Source organism: Dendrobates tinctorius, unplaced genomic scaffold (assembly GCF_039654945.1).
Source record: "Dendrobates tinctorius isolate UK_male_01 unplaced genomic scaffold, ASM3965494v1 ptg000047l, whole genome shotgun sequence".
Taxonomy (NCBI): domain Eukaryota; kingdom Metazoa; phylum Chordata; class Amphibia; order Anura; family Dendrobatidae; genus Dendrobates; species Dendrobates tinctorius.
Window position 1 is genome coordinate 10,551,105 of NW_027361715.1, and position 19,291 is coordinate 10,570,395.

At 46.2% G+C, this 19,291-nt stretch overlaps 1 protein-coding gene across 1 annotated transcript in view; it reads left to right on the forward strand.

The window, feature by feature from the left end:
- The first annotated feature begins 440 nt into the window (after positions 1 to 440).
- The window catches only part of RBL2 (RB transcriptional corepressor like 2), a 71,930-nt gene continuing 53,079 nt past the window's right edge, over positions 441 to 19,291 (forward strand). The window contains exons 1-4 of the mRNA XM_073576196.1: positions 441 to 780; positions 10,269 to 10,399; positions 11,542 to 11,742; positions 12,189 to 12,253. Of these exons, the coding sequence (XP_073432297.1) occupies positions 610 to 780; positions 10,269 to 10,399; positions 11,542 to 11,742; positions 12,189 to 12,253 (568 nt within the window). The 5' untranslated portion in view covers positions 441 to 609. The remainder of the gene's footprint in view (positions 781 to 10,268; positions 10,400 to 11,541; positions 11,743 to 12,188; positions 12,254 to 19,291) is intronic.

The following is a 19,291-nucleotide window of genomic DNA, read 5'->3' on the forward strand; positions in this document are numbered from 1 at the left end:
AACCATGGAAGGCCTATGGGAGAGAAATGGAGGTAGCTCCACCTACCAGCGACCCCCAGTCACAGTACCGCTGCAGCCTGTGATTGGCTGCAGCAGTCAGGTGACTATTTCTCACTCCTCTAGTCCCCTGACTATTGGAAATTCACCAGAAATCTGCAGTGATACTTTTGGAAATGTTTCTGTTAAAAAAAAAAAAAAAATTCTACATAGGACTGCTGCTTGCCTGAGCTCTGGTCATGAAATGGTTACTTGTGGCCGGGCTCATGGTAAACACGTGACCATAACAAGAAGACAGTCTACAAGCAAGAGCCGCCTGAGCTGCGCGGGCCAATAGGAAAATGATGTGTCACAAGCCTAGCCAATCACAGAGCCAGACTCATAGAAGTGATCCCGCCCCATCTTGCTTCCCCCTAATAGGGCGGTGACACGCACATTGCGTAACGTTGTGTGAATAGAATGGGTTTCCAGTGACAACTTCGACGTAACTCTTGCTGTGAATGGCTGTGTGCTCCTGTCAATCACGGGCCATTTAAATGGCTGCGCAGGGTCACCGCCGTACCTGGGTGTCTTCCAAATTGCACCGAAGGAACAGAGGAAAGGCCTGAAGACATGATCAAGGAGGAGGAGGAAGAAGATGGAAGCCCTCCCCAGGCCGAGGAGCAGCAGCAGCAGCTCCGCCGCCGCTATGAAGAGCTGTGCGGCGCTCTTAACATGGACGAGAGGGCCCGTGCGCATGCCTGGGAGAGCTACGGGAGGATTAGCCAGAACTACACCCTGGAGGTGAGGGGGTTAATCTATACCTGAGAGCACGTGATCTCCGCAGTGCACGGCGGCGTGTGAGGGGTTAACCCGGCCGAATGTCCTCCTGACAACACAGTGCTCTGCTTCAGAGTTGTCAGACACGCTAGTGTGGGGTTCAGTGTTACTGCTCATGCTGGGAGCCGTAGTCCCACCACAATGGCATCCCCTTATTGTGTCAGGGTATTCTGGTAGTTGTAGTTCCACAACACCCCCTGCATTGCTTTGATTCCCTGTATCCTCTTTAGTAATAGTGTAAGCCAACTCCCTGTAATTTTTATAGAGCCCAGCGTTTTGGGTGTGCAGCTCCCATGCTGAGCTATGTGTCTCCATAGTTGAAGGCTACAAACAAGCCCTGGGTGTGAACAGGGGCTGATGGAGGTGTGCGGGCCCCTCTGTGGGGTAATCTCAGTATGTCGTGGCATATCTCTCTGACACCTCCATCCATCCTGAGCATATGCGCCTGTACAGGGGAAGAACCTACAGCTTGGGGTCCAAGAGGTCCTGGCCCCAACCATTGTTCAAAGGGTTCTCTGGTTAAAACCAGTTATCACCCATGTGCTGGGACCAGGGAATTCTTTATCCCTGACGGGGCACTATTTTCCCCTGGTTGGGTGCCTGACTGTTCCCCATTCATTCCCTATGAGACTATCAGAAAATGGCGAGTGCAGCGCAGGTCAGCCCCCCAGGGAATGAATGTCTCGGCGGTCTCACATGTGCACTGCAGCTCTATTCTAGCAGGGATAAAACCCCCTGTTCTGTTGGCTCAGACCCCCGCCCCGACTCAGTTCGGTTCAGCATTCCACTACCGCCGATCAATACGTCATCTCCTGCCCTTCTAATGGGTAATATAACTTGTTTTCCCCTGGGAACCCCTTTAAGGGATGACCTATACTCTGCATATACCATCATATGGGTGGGTTCACACTTTCATGAAAGACAGTGTTCTGGGATCACAAAACCCAGCCCTTAGGTTGACATGTAGCACCTGTCAAGAGACCCGACGGTCTGACCAGGTCTCCTCACACACAGTGATGCACTTTGGTGTAATGTGAGCGCCAAATTCTCAGTACCCCAGAAGCCATCCGTAGTGCTGAGCTCGTCTTATGGGAGCAAGCACTGGTTTTTGGTGTGATCCTGGCCCTGCGGTGTTAGTGGGATGGTTTTTGTACTCCATTACCAGGTGCATTTAAAGGCACAGAAGGGTTCTCTCTGTAAGAATGGCCCCTTGGTGCTGCGCCCGCTCCTGCGGTGATGCTGTTACCATGGGGCTCTCTGTTGTCGGTGGAGAAGCCTCGCACACAGGATGCCGGAGGCTTTGTTAGGCTTGGGAGCAGCGTGATGCAGTCTCCTTGGAGAGATGCCGCCCCCCCCCCCAGCTGATCTCAGGGACCTCCTGTACAAGTCACTGGGGGAGTACCGGGGTAATTACACGGATTACAATGAATCCACCGCTGGACCGTGTCTACGGCTGGACTGCTGCACTGTAGGGCTCAGTTCTCACTATGTGTATTTTTATGCAGCATCTTACAGTTCCAGCAAAGTGGAAGGGATTTATAGAAATCATGTTTTTTTTTTTTTGTTTTTTTTTGTTTTGTTTTTTTTAAACTTTTTTTTTTAACTCAACGAGTCAATTTTTCTTGCAATAAATCTAAATTTTTACTTACGGATATTCCCCATAGATGTGAGAGATAAGGAAAATCTGCAGGCAAAACATATATGCGCTTTTGCACAGCAAGGATGCACGTGTAATCCACACATGACTGTATCAATAAAGTCTTATCTAAAGCCAAACACCAGTAGGCATCACAACCAAAGGAGTGACCTGACCAAGAGACAAGCCGCAGCATCAACAACATGATAAAAACGGAACATAAATCACCTACTAGGTGTAGAAACTCTGCAACATCAAAAACTCACTACGGCCATGTGCACACAGTATGTGGTCAGTATTTTACATCCGTATTTGTAAGCCAACACCAGGAGTGGGTGATAAATCCAGAAGTGGTGACGGGTTTCTATTATACTTTTCCTCTGACTATGCCAATCCTAGTTTTGGCATACAAATACCGAGGTAAAAAAGTCACCAAATACTGAAGGTGTGAACATGGTCTCAACGCTCTTCATGGAGCATAGCCATAGATAAGTTCACACAATGTGTTTTATTTCAGGCGGTCAGAAACAATGAGCTTTTCATGTGGAAACCTTGACCAACTTTTGTTTTGTTTCACCCTGAAGCGACCTTTTTATTAATGTTTTTGTTTTTTTTTTTGGAGGTGATATGCTTACTTTTTTTGAACTCCATTAATCAATGAAGAAAACACTCTTGTGTTTTTTTTGCTTTTTTTTTTGTGCGGAAACGCTTACAAAATGCTCAAATTCATCCAAGCTTCTTCCAGACATTATTTTAGTCTTCCCATTGACTTCTGTTGTAAATCATTTTGGAAACCTGAAGTAGTTAAAAAAAAAAAAAAAAAATCCTGGAGGTATGACTGACTAGAACTTCTCAATAGAAAATAATAGGAAGAGTCTTTCAAGCATTTTTTTTTTTTTTTGTAGCGGGTTTTCGGGTTTTTTTACTGACTGGACATCGTGTGAGCGTATTCATCAGCTGACCATGGCCATTGAAAGACAGCCGACCAGCAGTCGTTTAATAGCCTGTTTGGAAAGGCCGACTGGTCTTCCTCAGGCACAGAATGATCGTTGTGCCATGTGAGTGCTGCTGTCACTAATGGGTTGCAGCCAGTAGCATAGTTACTGGGGTGCAGAGTGGGCAGTCGCTCTGTGCTTACCGGGGCCAACCCAGAGCTATGCTACAGTAATGGTATTGGCGTGCACAGCTCGCCCATACGATTACACTCAGCCAGGGGTGGATTAAGGGTAGCCAGGGCCCTGGGCTGTTCAGACTGTGTGGGCCCCCAGGTCATGTGACGGGGTCATGTGACTGGGTCGGGAAGTCGCTAGTTTTCATGACGCATACTGTGCGTCAAGGAGCGGGAAGGGGTTAAATACTGAGATAAAAAAATCAGCAAATACACAACGTGTGCACGAGGCATCATAAATACTGAGGTAAAAAACACCAAATACTCAGCGTGTTCATGAGGCCTCACTAAAAATTAAGAGGTAAAAAAACCACCAAATACTCAGCGTGTCCATGAGGTGTTACAAATACTAAGTGAAAAACTCACCAAATACTCAGTGTGTGCACAAGGCCTTACAAATACTGGATGGCTTCCACCCAACATCTAGTCCTGACTCACCTGTACCTAACATCGAAACCAGCCAATAGTCTGTAAACACCTGCTGACATGGACCCATGACCTGTCAGACAAGTTACTTCACATGAGTCACACAGAGGCTTCTGCTTCATGAACTTCCCCAGATAGAAGAAGCAGCCTCCGATGTGCAACCTGTGGCCAGATACACAGGAAGAGCCGCTCCTCCTCACAGGCTGTGCCCAACATGGCAGCAGAGGGGATAATGCCACAGACAAGTCGCCATCTCCTCACACACTGGACACGACGCTGCATCTGCCAACGAACAAGTGCACATTGCGCAATGTTAGTCATGTCCCAGATGTTCAGCATGTGGAGGACCATGTATTACTACATGCGGGCAGCACACACGTGCACAATCCTCAGGTTGTATAACTTTCAACTGGTCAAAACCTTTCTCTCGGTAAGCCAAGAAGGAAATGTGGCAGGAATAAAGTACACCTCATAATAACTTATTTGTGGGGCAGAGGTGACAAGACCCACCATCTCCTGCCCACATATAACAAAGTTGATGGAAACAGACGACTTCCACTATGATGATTGGTTACCGGCCGCCCGACCACACCCATTTCACAACTAGTCACACCCATGTCCACGGCTCAAGCACACCCATTTAGCACTGCTGATCACACTGACTGGTACTGAGGGCACAGTGGCTGGCACTGTGGGCACACTGACCGGTACTGAGGAAAAGAAAGAAAAAACAGAGAAGGAGAGAAACAGAACAGCGAGAAAGAAAGGGGAAATGAACAGAGGGGACAGAAAAAAAGAACAAAGAGAGAAAGAAAGGGGAAAGAACAGAGAGAGAGAGAAAGGGGGGGGGGGAAAGAACAGAGAGAGAGAAAGCTGAGAGAGAGAGAGAAATATTCTATAAAGATACCATACCAGTCCGGCTCACATTGTAATGCCCACCTGAGCCTCCTGGTGCAGAACATATCATGATCCACTCACATGGCCGACATCCCCGAGTCCAAGGCGATCCCGCTGTCCGTGCTGTCAGAAGAGGACATGATGATGATCTGAAGCATTCCCTGAAGTGCCTCCATGGTTCCGTCACAAACTCCTCCCAAAATTACCTCATTTCCGGTCAGCTTCCAGAACGTCACGTGCGAGTTTTCAAGTGCCCCTCGAAGCTCCGCAGTGTACTCCTGTGTCCGTGGGAAAAGTCAGCTCCCGGTCGGGGCAGACTCTCAAAACCTGGGACGGTTGGGAGGTATGAATGCTCCCCATCATACACCTTGTACACGCGTGGCTCCACACGCCTCGTACACACATGGCTCACCTTCGTAAACCTCATACACATGCGGCTCTGCTCCGTACACCTTGTACACCTGCAGCCACGCTCTGTAAACCTTGTACACATGCGGCTTTGCTCCATACACCTCATACACACGCGGCTTCGCTATGCTCCATAAACACACGGCTCAGCTCCGTACACTTTGTACACACAGGGCTCCACTCCGTGCACCTCGCACACACGCGGCTCCGCTGCGTACACACATGCCTTTGCTCCATAAACCTCGTACACATGCAGCTCTGCTCCGTACACCTTGTACACACGCAGCTACGCTTTGTAAATCTTGTACACATGTGGCTTTGCTCCATACTCCTCGTACAAGTGGCTCAGCTCCGTACACTTTGTACACACACGGCTCCGCTTCTTACACCTCGTACACACACCCGGCTCCGCTCCGTACACATCGTACATGTGCGGCTCCGCTCCGTACGCATCGTACACACACGCAGCTACATCCACCCTGTAAACGCCTCCTGACCCCACACATACTTCCCTCATTCAGCAGATGACAACCAGCACAGCAGAGTCCTGCATACATACATCGAGGGCTGTGCACACAGGACCTGTGATGAGGTCACAGGAGGGGAGGAGTCAAGAGTCACATAATCAGGGGCCTCCGATTGAGATGCCTGATCATGTGACCACTGACTCCTCCCCTCTTGTGACCTCATCACAGGTCCTGTGCGCACAGAGCAGGGATTTATCAGTGAGGGGCTGCGATGGCCGGTGGCGCTATGGTGGCGGATTATAATAGGCAATTTACCCTGGGCTAGTGGGGCCCCCCACACCACTGGGCTACTGCCCATATTGACCTCATTATAATCTGCCACTGCACTCAGCAGAGCAGTGAGACTCTATCTCCCTGCTCTACCACCTGGCCACTATAGGGCTCATGAGCAGCAGGGGGAAATGCCAGCATTGGTCCTCCCACCCGTCACAGCAAGTTCAACTGTATCTGCTGGATATCAGCACAGTTGAAATCAATGATGCAGACACTGACAGTGGGCTCGATGACATCAGTTTATGGGGGGGTGGCCTTTACTGAGTTGAGCGGGTGCTCAGAGCAGCGGGGGAACAAGGAGGAGAGGTGAGCATTGTATTTTTTTTTTTTTTTTTTTTTATGGACCGTGCATTGCATATATGGAGGCCTTTGAGGAGTGCCTTATACCAGGGGTCCCCCAACTCCAGTCCTCAAGGCCCACCAACAGATCATGTTTTCAGGATTTCTTTAGTATTGCTCAGGTCATAATTGCTTCACCTGTGCAACACAAAGGAAATCCTGAAGACATGATCTGTTGGTGGGCCTTGAGGACTGGAGTTGGGGAACCCTGCCATATACTACACAGAGGCCTATGGGGAGTGCATTATCTATAATAATAAATGCCCTAAGCAGCTTCCGGGTTGCAACAACTTCCGTCCAGTTGTAACCGGTGACGTCACCGCACACCTCTTTCCATGTTAACCCTCAACACACACTCCTCAACACACACTCCTCTCACCTTTCACCATCTCCACTCACGTCCACTCACACTTTCACTCCACATACGACCCTTTCTCTCACTCCGTCTCTCATTCTCACGCCGTCATCGCCGCTGATCCACGATCCCCGACATCTTCCGCCAGCGCCATCCTGGATCCAGACGTCCTCCATGCCGGCGACATGTTCTTGCGGTGACGCCATCTTGAGTATCGTGAAATCCCACAATACTCAAGATGGCGTCGCCGCAAGAGCATGTTGCCAGCGTGGATGCCATCAGGATCCAAAATGGCGTCGGCGAAATCTTGCGAGATTTCGCCGACGCCATTTTGGATCCCGACGGCATCCACGCGGGCGACATGTTCTTGCAGCGACGCCATTTTGGATCGGCGAAATCCCGCGATACTCAAGATGGCGTCGCCGCAAGAGCATGTTGCCAGCGTGGAGGACGTCTGGATCCAGGATGGCGCTGGCGGAAGAAGATGTCGGCGAGATTTCACCGACGCCATTTTGGATCCCGACGTCGTCCACGCCGGCGACATGTTCTGCCGGCGACGCCATCTTGAGTATTGCGGGATTTCACGATACTCAAGATGGCGTCGCCGGCGTGGAAGGACATCTGGATCCAGGATGGCGCCGGCGGAAGAAGATGTCGGGGATCGTGGAGCAGCGGCGATGACGGCGTGAGTATGAGAGACGGAATGAGAGAAGGGGTCGTATGTGGAGTGAAGGAGTGAGTGGACGTGAGTGGAGATGGTGAAAGGTGAGAGGAGTGTGTGTGTTGAGGGTTAACATGGCAAGAGGTGTTATGCTATCTCATCCTCCCGATGCGATAGCATCGGGCCGTAATCTAGTACTATATAAAGGCCTATGGGGAGTGCCTTATGCTGTATGGAGGCCTATGGGGAATGCGTTATAAAATATAATATATAATTTATTTCTGCTGTCTGAAGGGTATGAGCACTGTCGGGGTATGTGCACACAACTTCTTTTAGACTTCTGTGAATCCGCAGATGGAGCGCCCAGGCGTGTGAGAGGCGGGCAGGGCTGTGGGGTACTTGGTACCGGGGCGGTCGACTTCAATGGAGGACGGTGTCACGGCGACCCGGTCCATGGCCCTGGGGCGTCCCTTAAATAAAAATGATAAAGTTTTTAGATGATTAAATACGTGACGCCACCTGTGGTATTCTGGTCAGAGGTGACCAGCGCTGCGGTGTTCCCGAGACTGTTGATGTGGCGCAGCTGAGGTGAAAATAGCTCTCCACAGGTAGAGCAATAGTCCCAGGGCAAAGATGTTTGATTAATAGTTAAGATGGCAGTGAACGTTGGGGTGCAGAGAAATGAGAGGATACAGAGAGGTGCAGTTTCTTTACCTTTTACTGGTAATTGCTTGCAATCCGGAGTACCACATACAGGTGATGGAATGAGTCCGGCTCGCCTGGAGGCATTCAGGGGACCCACCCTGCCAGGTGGGGGTTTAGAATAATCAAAAAAATTTTGGCACTCAACTCGTTGCAAAGATGAAGAATTTTTATTTGCAGTCACAAATATAGACGTTTCGGCTGTATCAAATAGCCTTCATCAGTAAACAAGACTGCGCCTATCTCTAATTTTCTGGATATTATATTGTATGACCAATAGTAAATTAGGTGCTATTGGAGGTGATACCATCCACCATGTAAGAACTGGTATATAAACCTGTAGATTTCAATGAGAAGGGGTAGTAGAGAAATATTCCAAACGAGATCATATACAGGATTATTAGATCTGTGACTTTGAAAAGCTCCAAAGGTTGCACCAACCAGAAGTTGGCATAAACGTCCTATGGCTATGCCTGAAGGGAATTGTCCCAAAGGGGATTACTTGTGGGATTGTTAAATCCTGTGACTCATAGAAAACCCCAATTTCACGCTGTAAGAACAGCAGCTGGCTGTAGTTTCAAATGTCTTGTTGGTGGGTGGCAGCAGGACCTGTGTGAACACGGCATCCACCGCTGGTGTGGCAGGTCATTTGTGACTGCAAATAAAAATTCTTCATCTTTGCAACGAGTTTGAGCAACAGTCTTCAAACGATCCCTCCACATCGGGTTTGGAAACAGATAGAAGAGACTATCGTTCAGGACATTCTTTAGATCAACGAAAAAGACGTCCACGCAGAAGAGGATCCGCCGCAGCCAACGGAGGAAGAGGCTCAGATTCCTACAGGATAACGAGGTCCCAGTTTACTGATGAAGGCTATTTGATACAGCCGAAACGTCTATATTTGTGACTGCAAATAAAAATTCTTCATCTTTGCAACGAGTTGAGTGCCAAAAATTTTTTGATTATTCTATACTTTTGTGGGAACCTTCTTTTGTGCACCGATACAGCTGTGCCACGTTATACTATAGGTGGGGGTTTAGGACCTTCCTTCTGCGCTTTGTGTGTGGGTCTCTGCTGTTTGTAACTAAGCTGAGACCCTCTATTTGTGATGATTTCTCTACCCTGTATGGCTGTCAGCGTGAGCCTATACCACGGGTACTGTCCTTTTCACCGTCAGCCCCGGGCTCCTTATCCACTGCCGTGCCCTCAGGTGTGCAATGTCGCACAGGAATTTACAATTCCCTGTACTTTCAGATTCGGCTGTCAGGGCGTACAGCTCCTTTCAGCCTAGGACTCTGACGTCCCTTTTCTCTCTATTAGCGCTTCACTCTGGGGTCTGCTATACGCAGTTTTTAGCTTCCCCAGAGCCTCTCTGTCTTGAACTGACTGGATCTTCCAGAAAGATCCTTTTACCACACGTTTTACTGTCTTGTCATTCTTCTCTCAGCTCACAGCTGCTCTCGTTTCCATGACAACCCCCTCAGCTCACTTCTAGCTAACTCACCAACCCCCTCTGCTGGCCAGAATTTATAAGGCAACTCCCTTTTCTCACCTGCAGCAGGAATTGTTATTTTAATCTGTTACCTGGCATGGGGGCCCCTTCTGCCTCCAAACATGTCTTCACCTCTTAGAGGGAGGCAATGTCACTGTGACAACCGGACTCAGGAGTGTCACAGTTCTTCAGATGGAAGACTCTTCAGGACACGGTTGTGATTTTGTCCTGAAGAAACTTTTTTTTTTTTTTTCTTTTTGCTTCTTTCGGTTGTCTTTTCCAACAGCTTTTAGCCATCAAGTTTCTGTGTAAGTAATTTTTAATTGGACCAGGCACTTCTTTTAGCTGCTTCATGTCTTGGGAAACCTGAAGTGGTTAAAAACCCCCTCAAGGCTGAACATCTGAACAGCGAGCCGTCTTTACAGTGCAGTGCATGAATTCATTATTTTTAACATATATTTAGTACTTTTTCAGGTGGGATACAGAGCCGATCTGCCAGGTAAAACCGCTGTGTGCACATACACACTTACCCAGAACCAGTATCACAGCGGGACGCTTTATTTTGCAGGGAAATGCTCTGCACTGGTTGGCGTGTGCATTGTACGTTGCATGCAGGCAGGCCGTGCCAACGGTGGGCAGGGGCACCGTGGAAGGAAATTTTGTGTCTCTCACTCGGATCCTGACGTCTTCAGAACTAAGGTAATGCACGCTAGTGTTCTGCATAAATGTGTCCTCCTGGTATGTAGGGTAACAGCATGTGCCAAGCTGTAAAAGGCATTCTGCAACACCACAATCTTCACATGTTACAGGAAATCAGTGCGCAGGATCTGGTCCGGTGGCCACGTCCGTAATCTCTGGCTGCTGGATCGGAGCCTTGAGAATTGCTTCTTACCTGAAGGCTTGGTGGCTTGACGTCATAGTTGTAGCAAAAAAATTTGCAGCGGTTCATCTTCTTAGTGCAACATAGTGAATTAGCAGAGGATATGTCAGTAAGCTCTGACAGGAGATTTTATATCTTTTTTTTTTTTTTTTTTTTCCATAAACATTATTTTTATTGCTGATTTCCCCTGTAACTGTGGCAGGTATATTAGTCCCAGTTACAAAGGAAATTCAGTGTGCTGTCTGCTCCTGCTCTCCCTGTACCCAGCAATCGCATGACTACTGTGTCCGGAGGAGGAAGCACAATTAGCGTTTTGTAATCTGTATACACAAGCTCTCATCCAGCATTGTCTATATATAGTGCGAGAAGGTAAATCTAGCAATAAACAATATTTATCTTCTTTGTGGCGAGTCTGGCTTTATCGGACGGCTGGCTTCCGCCCCGTAGCTGAACAATCTCTTGTAAACTGTTTACTCTGCACTGAGTGTCAGTGCAGAGTAAAGTGTGGCCTGCCAGGATGTTTATAGCCTATGGGAAGGCCACAAGTAATTGTCAAGCACTTTTGGAAATATCTGTACCCTCTTGAAAAGTCCAATATTCCTTGATCGACAGATAACGGAGTCCCTTAATATTTCATTGCCATAATAAAAATACAAGTAGATGAATTATATAATTTGTAATAATAAAGCTGTTCCAATATGTCACCCGCTTAATGCACAGTCAGGTTTCTTAGGCTTTGTTCGCACTATGTTCTCCTTAAATAGCGAACCAGAGCCATGGTGCTCTACGAATTACTGATATCGTGTGCCCAATGAGTCCTGTGGATCAAAACATTAGTCTGGAAGACTTTGATATTGTGTTGTGGTGTTTGTTATTCTTGCAGTATGACAATTCCAATGTCAGGAGGAGACTTCAAACTCTCATGTGAACAGAGGCTTACGTTACTTTTCCCTTCCCACAGCTTGATTGAGTACTTTAGTAAGATGAAGAAGTGGGAGGACATGGCCAACTTGCCTGCAGATTTTCGAGAGAGAACGAGGAAGCTTGAGCGTAATTTCACGGTCACTGCCGTCCTCTTCAAGAAGTATGATCCCATCTTCCAAAAGATCTTCAAGAACCCACAAGAAGAGCAGCCGCGTCAGCACAGAGGCCGGAAACAAAGGTAGACTTGGGGATCTTTGTTTAATTTGTAGCTTCTTCCTGAAGAACATGAGTAATCAATGGTCAGCGCTTTCTTGGCTGCCCATGTACGTTGCTCCTAACATTTCGTGATCTTTACTCTTCTGTGTGCAATCTTAACGGTAATATACGCTAATCCCCTGATCTGTTGGCACTGTTTTGTAGGCCTATACATACCCGCCATCTGCTGCTACCAGTCCTTCATCCTATGTGTAGCTTATAGAAAGTAACCTATCCTTATTTCAATAATTTATCAGCTTATTGAAAGGTCTTAACAAAAACTGATCTGTACCGACTGGGGCAGATTTGCACTTGCACATGAATAGCAATCCACTTTTGTGAAGACTTAAGACTTTTTATCTGTGTGTTTTGTTTTTTTTTTGTTTTTTTTTATGTTTCCTCATCTTGATCTTGCTTCCCTCATTTCAGGCGTCAGCCGTGCACGGTGTCAGAAGTTTTTCACTTCTGCTGGATGTTGTTCATCAACGCTAAAGGTAATGTGAATTAAGCAGTTAAAAAGATGCACTGAACTGCTGAGCCACCCCAAAGGTGCACTGAGTGTCTGTGCATGGTTTGAACAGTCATTTTGTGCTGAAAGACTACCCATAATGGGAAGTCATCATCAGGGGAAAAAAAAATATATATATATATTTCCTTGTTTCCTTTTTTTTTTTTTAAATTGTGTGTGTGTGTATATATATCGGTAAGCTCATCTTCACACCAGCATCTGGGGCTTTTTTAGACTCAATTCCTGTCCTTTCAGGAAGAGTGTACAGCAGGTTCATTATCAGCAGAGGCAGGATTACAATGAGAAGTAACGCCTCTATATACAGCTGATAACATAGGATTTACCAATCACAAATGACGATCTCATGGCTGACCTGCTCCCCCTGCCTTCACAATGACCTTTGCACATGCACATTAAACAATTCAACACAAGATTGTTCATACCCGTGAACCTGATTTAAACAAGTGATATTCTGATGATGGCTTCACTTTAAGCTCGGGTGTTTCGGTGACACCCATTGTAAACTGATAAAGAAAACCATGCAATCCTCATAGACAGACATGGTTAGCAGTAGGCGTCATACTGAAGAGCTCGGTGACGTTAGACATGGCAATCTCATAGTATGTCGCCTTTATGAGATTTCTCATCTCCTCTATTGCTGTGAAATGGAAGCATGTAGGAGTAATGGCATCCCGCTCTTTGTAGCGGAAGACCCTATAAGCTTATGAAGCTAGGCTGGAAGTGACATCAGCAAAAGAAGTATGCTTTAGGAGCGTCACAAAATGCTTTTTTTAGTATGATGCAGCTGCACCTAAAGGGAACTTGTCAGAGGAAACTTCTACCTAAAATGTATATGGCTGTATAGACGCTGTTAACCTGAGTAAATCGATACCTTTCTTGTACAAATCCACCCTGCCACTGCTGAGAAATCCAGTTTAAACATCAGCTGCAAGTGCATTTCACCTGGAAGTGCTGTGACACTCCTCAATGTACTTGCAGTTAATTTGCATATTACTTCCACAGTGGACTTCTCAGCAATGGCAGGCAGATCATTTCTACAAGAAAGGTAGTGATTTACTCGGGATAACCATACCTTAGTTTTAGGCCGGGGTCAGACATGCGAGAAACTCGGACGAGTCTCGCATCTTAATACCCGGCACTACCACTGGCACTCGGGAGCGGAGCATGCGGCTGCATCTCACATACGCTAGTCTGACCCTGGCCTGTATCTATATTAATAATCTTTATTTTTATATAGCACTAACATATTCCGCAGCGCTTTACAGTTTGCACACATTATCACTGTCCCCGATGGGGCTCACAATCTAAATTCCCTATCAGTATGTCTTTGGAATGTGGGAGGAAACCCACGCAAACACAGGGAGAACATACAGACTCCTTGCAGATGTTGTCCTTGGTGGGATTTGAGCCCAGGACTCCAGCGCTGCAAAGCTACAGTGCTAACCACTGAGCCACAGTCACTCCACATGCAAATCCCCGTCTATCGTGTCAAGAGTGGAGTTGCTCCTGTGAGGCATGATGTCAAGGGAAAGGGAGGAGCCTCATGGAAGTTGCTGGGCACATGTGAGGGGGAAAATGAGAGAAGTGAGGTGCTGCTGCAGAATGAGGCTGTGTATAAGGCCATATTCACATGTTCAGTGTTTGGTCAATATTTTACCTCAGTATAGGCCAAAACCGCGAGTGGGAGAAGAATACAGAAGTAGTGACGTGTTTCTAATATACTTTTCCTCAGTTTGTTTGTTTTTCTCTGTTTTGGCTTACAAATACTGAGGTAAAAATCCTGACCAAATAACGTGTGAACGAGGTCTAAAGGAGAAAAGTGTGGAGTGCAGAAGAAGCCGGCTATGTATACGATATGCTTTATTGCAATTAGTGCAATTAGTGCAATTTCTCTTGGGATCAAGTGTTTCCAATTGTATATGGAAGAGGAGTGTGAGGTGCTGCCGGAGGAGGCGACTATAAAGGAGAAAAGCTGTGCTGCAGAATAATGCTGTGTGTAAAGGAGGAGCGTGAGGTGCAGGAGGAGGCTGAGTGAAAAGGAGAAAAGCTGTGCTGCAGAATAATGCTGTGTGTAAAGGAGGAGCGTGAGGTGCAGGAGGAGGCTGAGTAAAAAGGAGAAAAGCTGTGCTACAGAATAATGCTGTGTGTAAAGGAGGAGCGTGAGGTGCAGGAGGAGGCTGAGTGAAAAGGAGAAAAGCTGTGCTGCAGAATAATGCTGTGTGTAAAGGAGGAGCGTGAGGTGCAGGAGGAGGCTGAGTAAAAAGGAGAAAAGCTGTGCTACAGAATAATGCTGTGTGTAAAGGAGGAGCGTGAGGTGCAGGAGGAGGCTGAGTAAAAAGGAGAAAAGCTGTGCTACAGAATAATGCTGTGTGTAAAGGAGGAGTGTGAGGTGCAGGAGGAGGCTGAGTGAAAAGGAGAAAAGCTGTGCTGCAGAATAATGCTGTGTATAAAGGAGGAGCGTGAGGTGCAGGAGGAGGCTGAGTAAAAAGGAGAAAAGCTGTGCTACAGAATAATGCTGTGTGTAAAGGAGGAGCGTGAGGTGCAGGAGGAGGCTGAGTAAAAAGGAGAAAAGCTGTGCTACAGAATAATGCTGTGTGTAAAGGAGGAGCGTGAGGTGCAGGAGGAGGCTGAGTAAAAAGGAGAAAAGCTGTGCTACAGAATAATGCTGTGTGTAAAGGAGGAGCGTGAGGTGCAGGAGGAGGCTGAGTAAAAAGGAGAAAAGCTGTGCTACAGAATAATGCTGTGTGTAAAGGAGGAGCGTGAGGTGCAGGAGGAGGCTGAGTGAAAAGGAGAAAAGCTGTGCTGCAGAATAATGCTGTGTATAAAGGAGGAGCGTGAGGTGCAGGAGGAGGCTGAGTAAAAAGGAGAAAAGCTGTGCTACAGAATAATGCTGTGTGTAAAGGAGGAGCGTGAGGTGCAGGAGGAGACTGAGTGAAAAGGAGAAAAGCTGTGCTGCAGAATAATGCTGTGTATAAAGGAGGAGCGTGAGGTGCAGGAGGAGGCTGAGTAAAAAGGAGAAAAGCTGTGCTACAGAATAATGCTGTGTGTAAAGGAGGAGCGTGAGGTGCAGGAGGAGACTGAGTGAAAAGGAGAAAAGCTGTGCTGCAGAATAATGCTGTGTATAAAGGAGGAGCGTGAGGTGCAGGAGGAGGCTGAGTAAAAAGGAGAAAAGCTGTGCTACAGAATAATGCTGTGTGTAAAGGAGGAGCGTGAGGTGCAGGAGGAGGCTGAGTAAAAAGGAGAAAAGCTGTGCTACAGAATAATGCTGTGTGTAAAGGAGGAGCGTGAGGTGCAGGAGGAGGCTGAGTAAAAAGGAGAGTGACAGCAGGAGGAATAAGGCCCCCTAACTGCCGCCGTTAGGCTGTGTGCACACGCTGCGGATTTTGCTGCGGTTCCGCAGCGGTTTTGGCCGCTGCGGACCCGCAGCAGTTTCTGCTGCGGTGTACAGTACCATGATTCCCTATGGGAATCAAAAACCGCAGTGCAGACGGTGCGGAATTTTCAGCGCGGATTATCTGCGGTTTTCAATCCGCAGAAAGAATTGACATGTCAATTCTTTCTGCGGATTCTCCTGCGGTTTGCCATCTCCTCCATTGAGGAGATGAAAAACCGCAGGGCTAAACCGCAGAGCAATCCGCAGGTGAAACCGCAGGTATTTTGACCTGCGGATTTTACAAAATCCGAGCGGATGAATCCGCACCTTTTCCGCAGCGTGTGCACACAGCCTTAGGCTATGTGCACATGGTGCGGATTCTGCTGTGGAATTTTCCACGCAGATTTTTCTAAATTTGCAAGTAAAATGACCTGCGTTTTAGTGCAGTTTTTGTGCGGATTTCCCCTGCAGTTTTCACCTGCAGATTTCTATAATGGAGCAGATGTAAAACTGCTGCAGAACTGCAGAAAAGAAGTGACATGCTGCAATTTTAAATCTGCACGGAAAAATCTGCAGCATGTGCACAGCGCTTTTTGTTTTACTAGGCCTTAAATGGTCCTGTACATCACTTGCAGTTCTGCAGGGCCAAATCTGCTGCAGAACTGCACCAGAATCCGCACCGTGTGCACATACCCTTAAGTCATTTCGGCAGCAAATCTGTAGTGTTGCATATATGAAGTGAAATGTTTTACTGTGCAATATAATCATTATAATTTGTTATAACTAAACAGTTACTATGCCCGGGCAACACCAGGCTCTTCAGCTAATATATATTTATATATTTTACAGTGAAGGAAATAAGTATTTGATCCCTTGCTGACTTTGTAAGTTTGCCCACTGACAAAGAGATGAACAGTCTTTGTCAGTGGGCAAACTGACCCCAAACTGATCAAAATTAACATAGTAACATGGTTAGCAAGGCCAAAAAACGACATTTGTCCATCCAGTTCAGCCTATATTCCGTCAGAATAAATCCCCAGATCTACGTCCTTCTAAAGAACCTAATAACTGTAAAATACAATATTGTTGTGCTCCAGGAAGACATCCAGGCCTCTCTTGAACCCCTCGCCTGAGTTCACCATCACCACCTCCTCAGGCAGGGAATTCCAGACTCCTTCTGACATGTGCGCAAACCTCATCATCAACTACAAAAAAAAGTCTGACTGCTGTGCTTACCAACAAGGGTTTTGCCACCAAGTATTAAGTCTTGTTTGCCAGAGGGATCAAATACTGATTTCTCACTGCAAAATGCAAATATGTATATATAATTATATTATACATACACAGTACTCTTTTGTGTAAATCATGAGGGAACCTCAAAAAACGAGACCAAGCAGTCCACAAATTACTGTAAAATTACAATGAATTAATAGACAAATATTACAGGAAAACAGGAGGTACTGAACAGTAAAAGTGCAACTAATCCACACCACATTTTGCCTGGCCTGTATCCCTGTGTCTCCTGCCAATTTGAGGTAATCAATATGTGCGGGTATTAACCCTTTGCTGCTGCCTTCTATGTATTGGGGCATTACTACTATGTGAATATTACTGATATATCTATAGACTTAATTATGTCCATTGCCCCATATTAATATACATGTAATTTTGGTTTTTCTTCCCCCTCCCTCCTTGGCCTATTAGCTGATATGTTACATATATTTATTTGCTTGCTATTTATTAATGATATAGGTGAGACCTAGGTTACCACTGGTCCTAGCACCCCTTGCTCTTTACATCTCATATGGTGTGGATTATTTGCACTTTCACTGTTCAGTACCTCCTGTTTTCCTCTAATATTTGTCTATGAATTAATATTACAGTAATTTGTGGACTGCTTGGTCGCGTTTTTTTGAGGTTCCTTCATGGTTTTTGTCCTGTTTTGCGATTGTCCTATGCGTCATGGCTATTTGATCAGCTGATCTCTTTAATGATATAGGTTACCGTTGGTCTCACAAATGTGCTGATCTTGCTCACTAGCTGTATAATCTATAGTACTCTTTTGTGTGTAGTTTACTGTGCATGTGGTTTTTTTTTTTTTTTGTTTTTTTTCATTAAATTCCTTTTGGAAAAAAATGGTGTGGGATCCCTTAGATTTTATTAACCAGCAGAGGGAAAGTGGACAGCTGGGGTCAGATGTTTATAGCCTGCGAAGGGGGTAATACCCATGAAGCTACCCAGGCTATTAATATCTTCTCACAGCTGTATACTTAGCGTTTCCTAGTTATAAAAATGTAGGACCCCCACCCCCAAAAAAATGATGTAGGGTCCCCCTATGATTAATAACCAGCAAAGGCTAGGAAGTCAGGTGCAGGCTAATATTAATAGCCTAAGAAAGGGCCATGGATATTGGGGCTCCCTGCCAGACTGAAAACATCAAATTATTATTTTTTATCTTTCTTTCTCCTCTCACTCATTGACTTGCATTGGTGAGTCTCATCCAAGATACGAACACAATTGCAATTTTTTTTTTCAACTGCTTTCGTCTGAGAAAAAAACTGCATATGAGCTGTGACTCATAGATTAACATTGGTCAGAGTGGAATCCAATTTTTTTTTTTCGGATTGCTCTCATCCATTTTTCTCGCAGATGAGTATAAGCACTAATCCTAAAATCACCATGTGCTATACAAAGCATCGGCTGGAATGGGGTGTAGTATGCCGCCACTGGACTTCAGAGCAGCAAAGTCATAATACAATGTAATTTATCTAGCAGTTTGGTGGATGTCCAGAGAATCAGACAATTGTATGGTTTCAGCTTTGCTGCAGTAGTCTTGAGGGGAAAACCCTCTCCTGTTCCTACATGCTTGAAGCCCTGTGCATGTTATATGGTTGGCATGCGAAGAACCTTGCCTTGGAGGATATGTTCACACACAGTCTATTTGGTATACTTTTTTTTTTTTTTCTACAGCGAAGTCTTCATGGTTGACATGCAAATCTTGCTACACTTTTTGTGAATTTTCTGCAAATTTCAACCATTGAAAGGCAAAATGAAGCCCGCACATGAAATCTGCAGAAAATCCACAGCAGATTCTCAACATTTGAACATGTCGTAATGTGGGTAAATGTCCTTTAAAGCTGGTCATAACCGCTTTTATTTGGCCACTTTATAGCATGGATGGGTGGAGTGGTAGCCTGCTTTTCTCTCCTAAAACTTTAGGTTTTGGACTTAACCCAATTCTCCTAGAAGGGCTCCTTATTGCACACATTCACTAGGTGCTGAACACCTGCACTTGGACCATTACACCCCCCCGTCCCATTCTTGGTAACGCCATAGGACTTGTCACTTTGATTAATCTTTCCCCCAGGTCAGAGATTCTACATTAATAATGTAGACTTTTATATTTGGGATGATCCCTTACGGTAACATTTGTATGCCCGCAATCGCCCATCAGTGAACCAGATGCTGGGGGAAATGTGGTCAGTATTCTACAGTGCCACGGTGAGTGTTTAAATTGTCTGTTATCCTTAAATCTCAAACCACTTGACCACTATAAAAATCATACCTGCATTATACATTTCACTACTTTTTAGTTTTACATAACTATTTTATTGCATATGCAAATGAGAG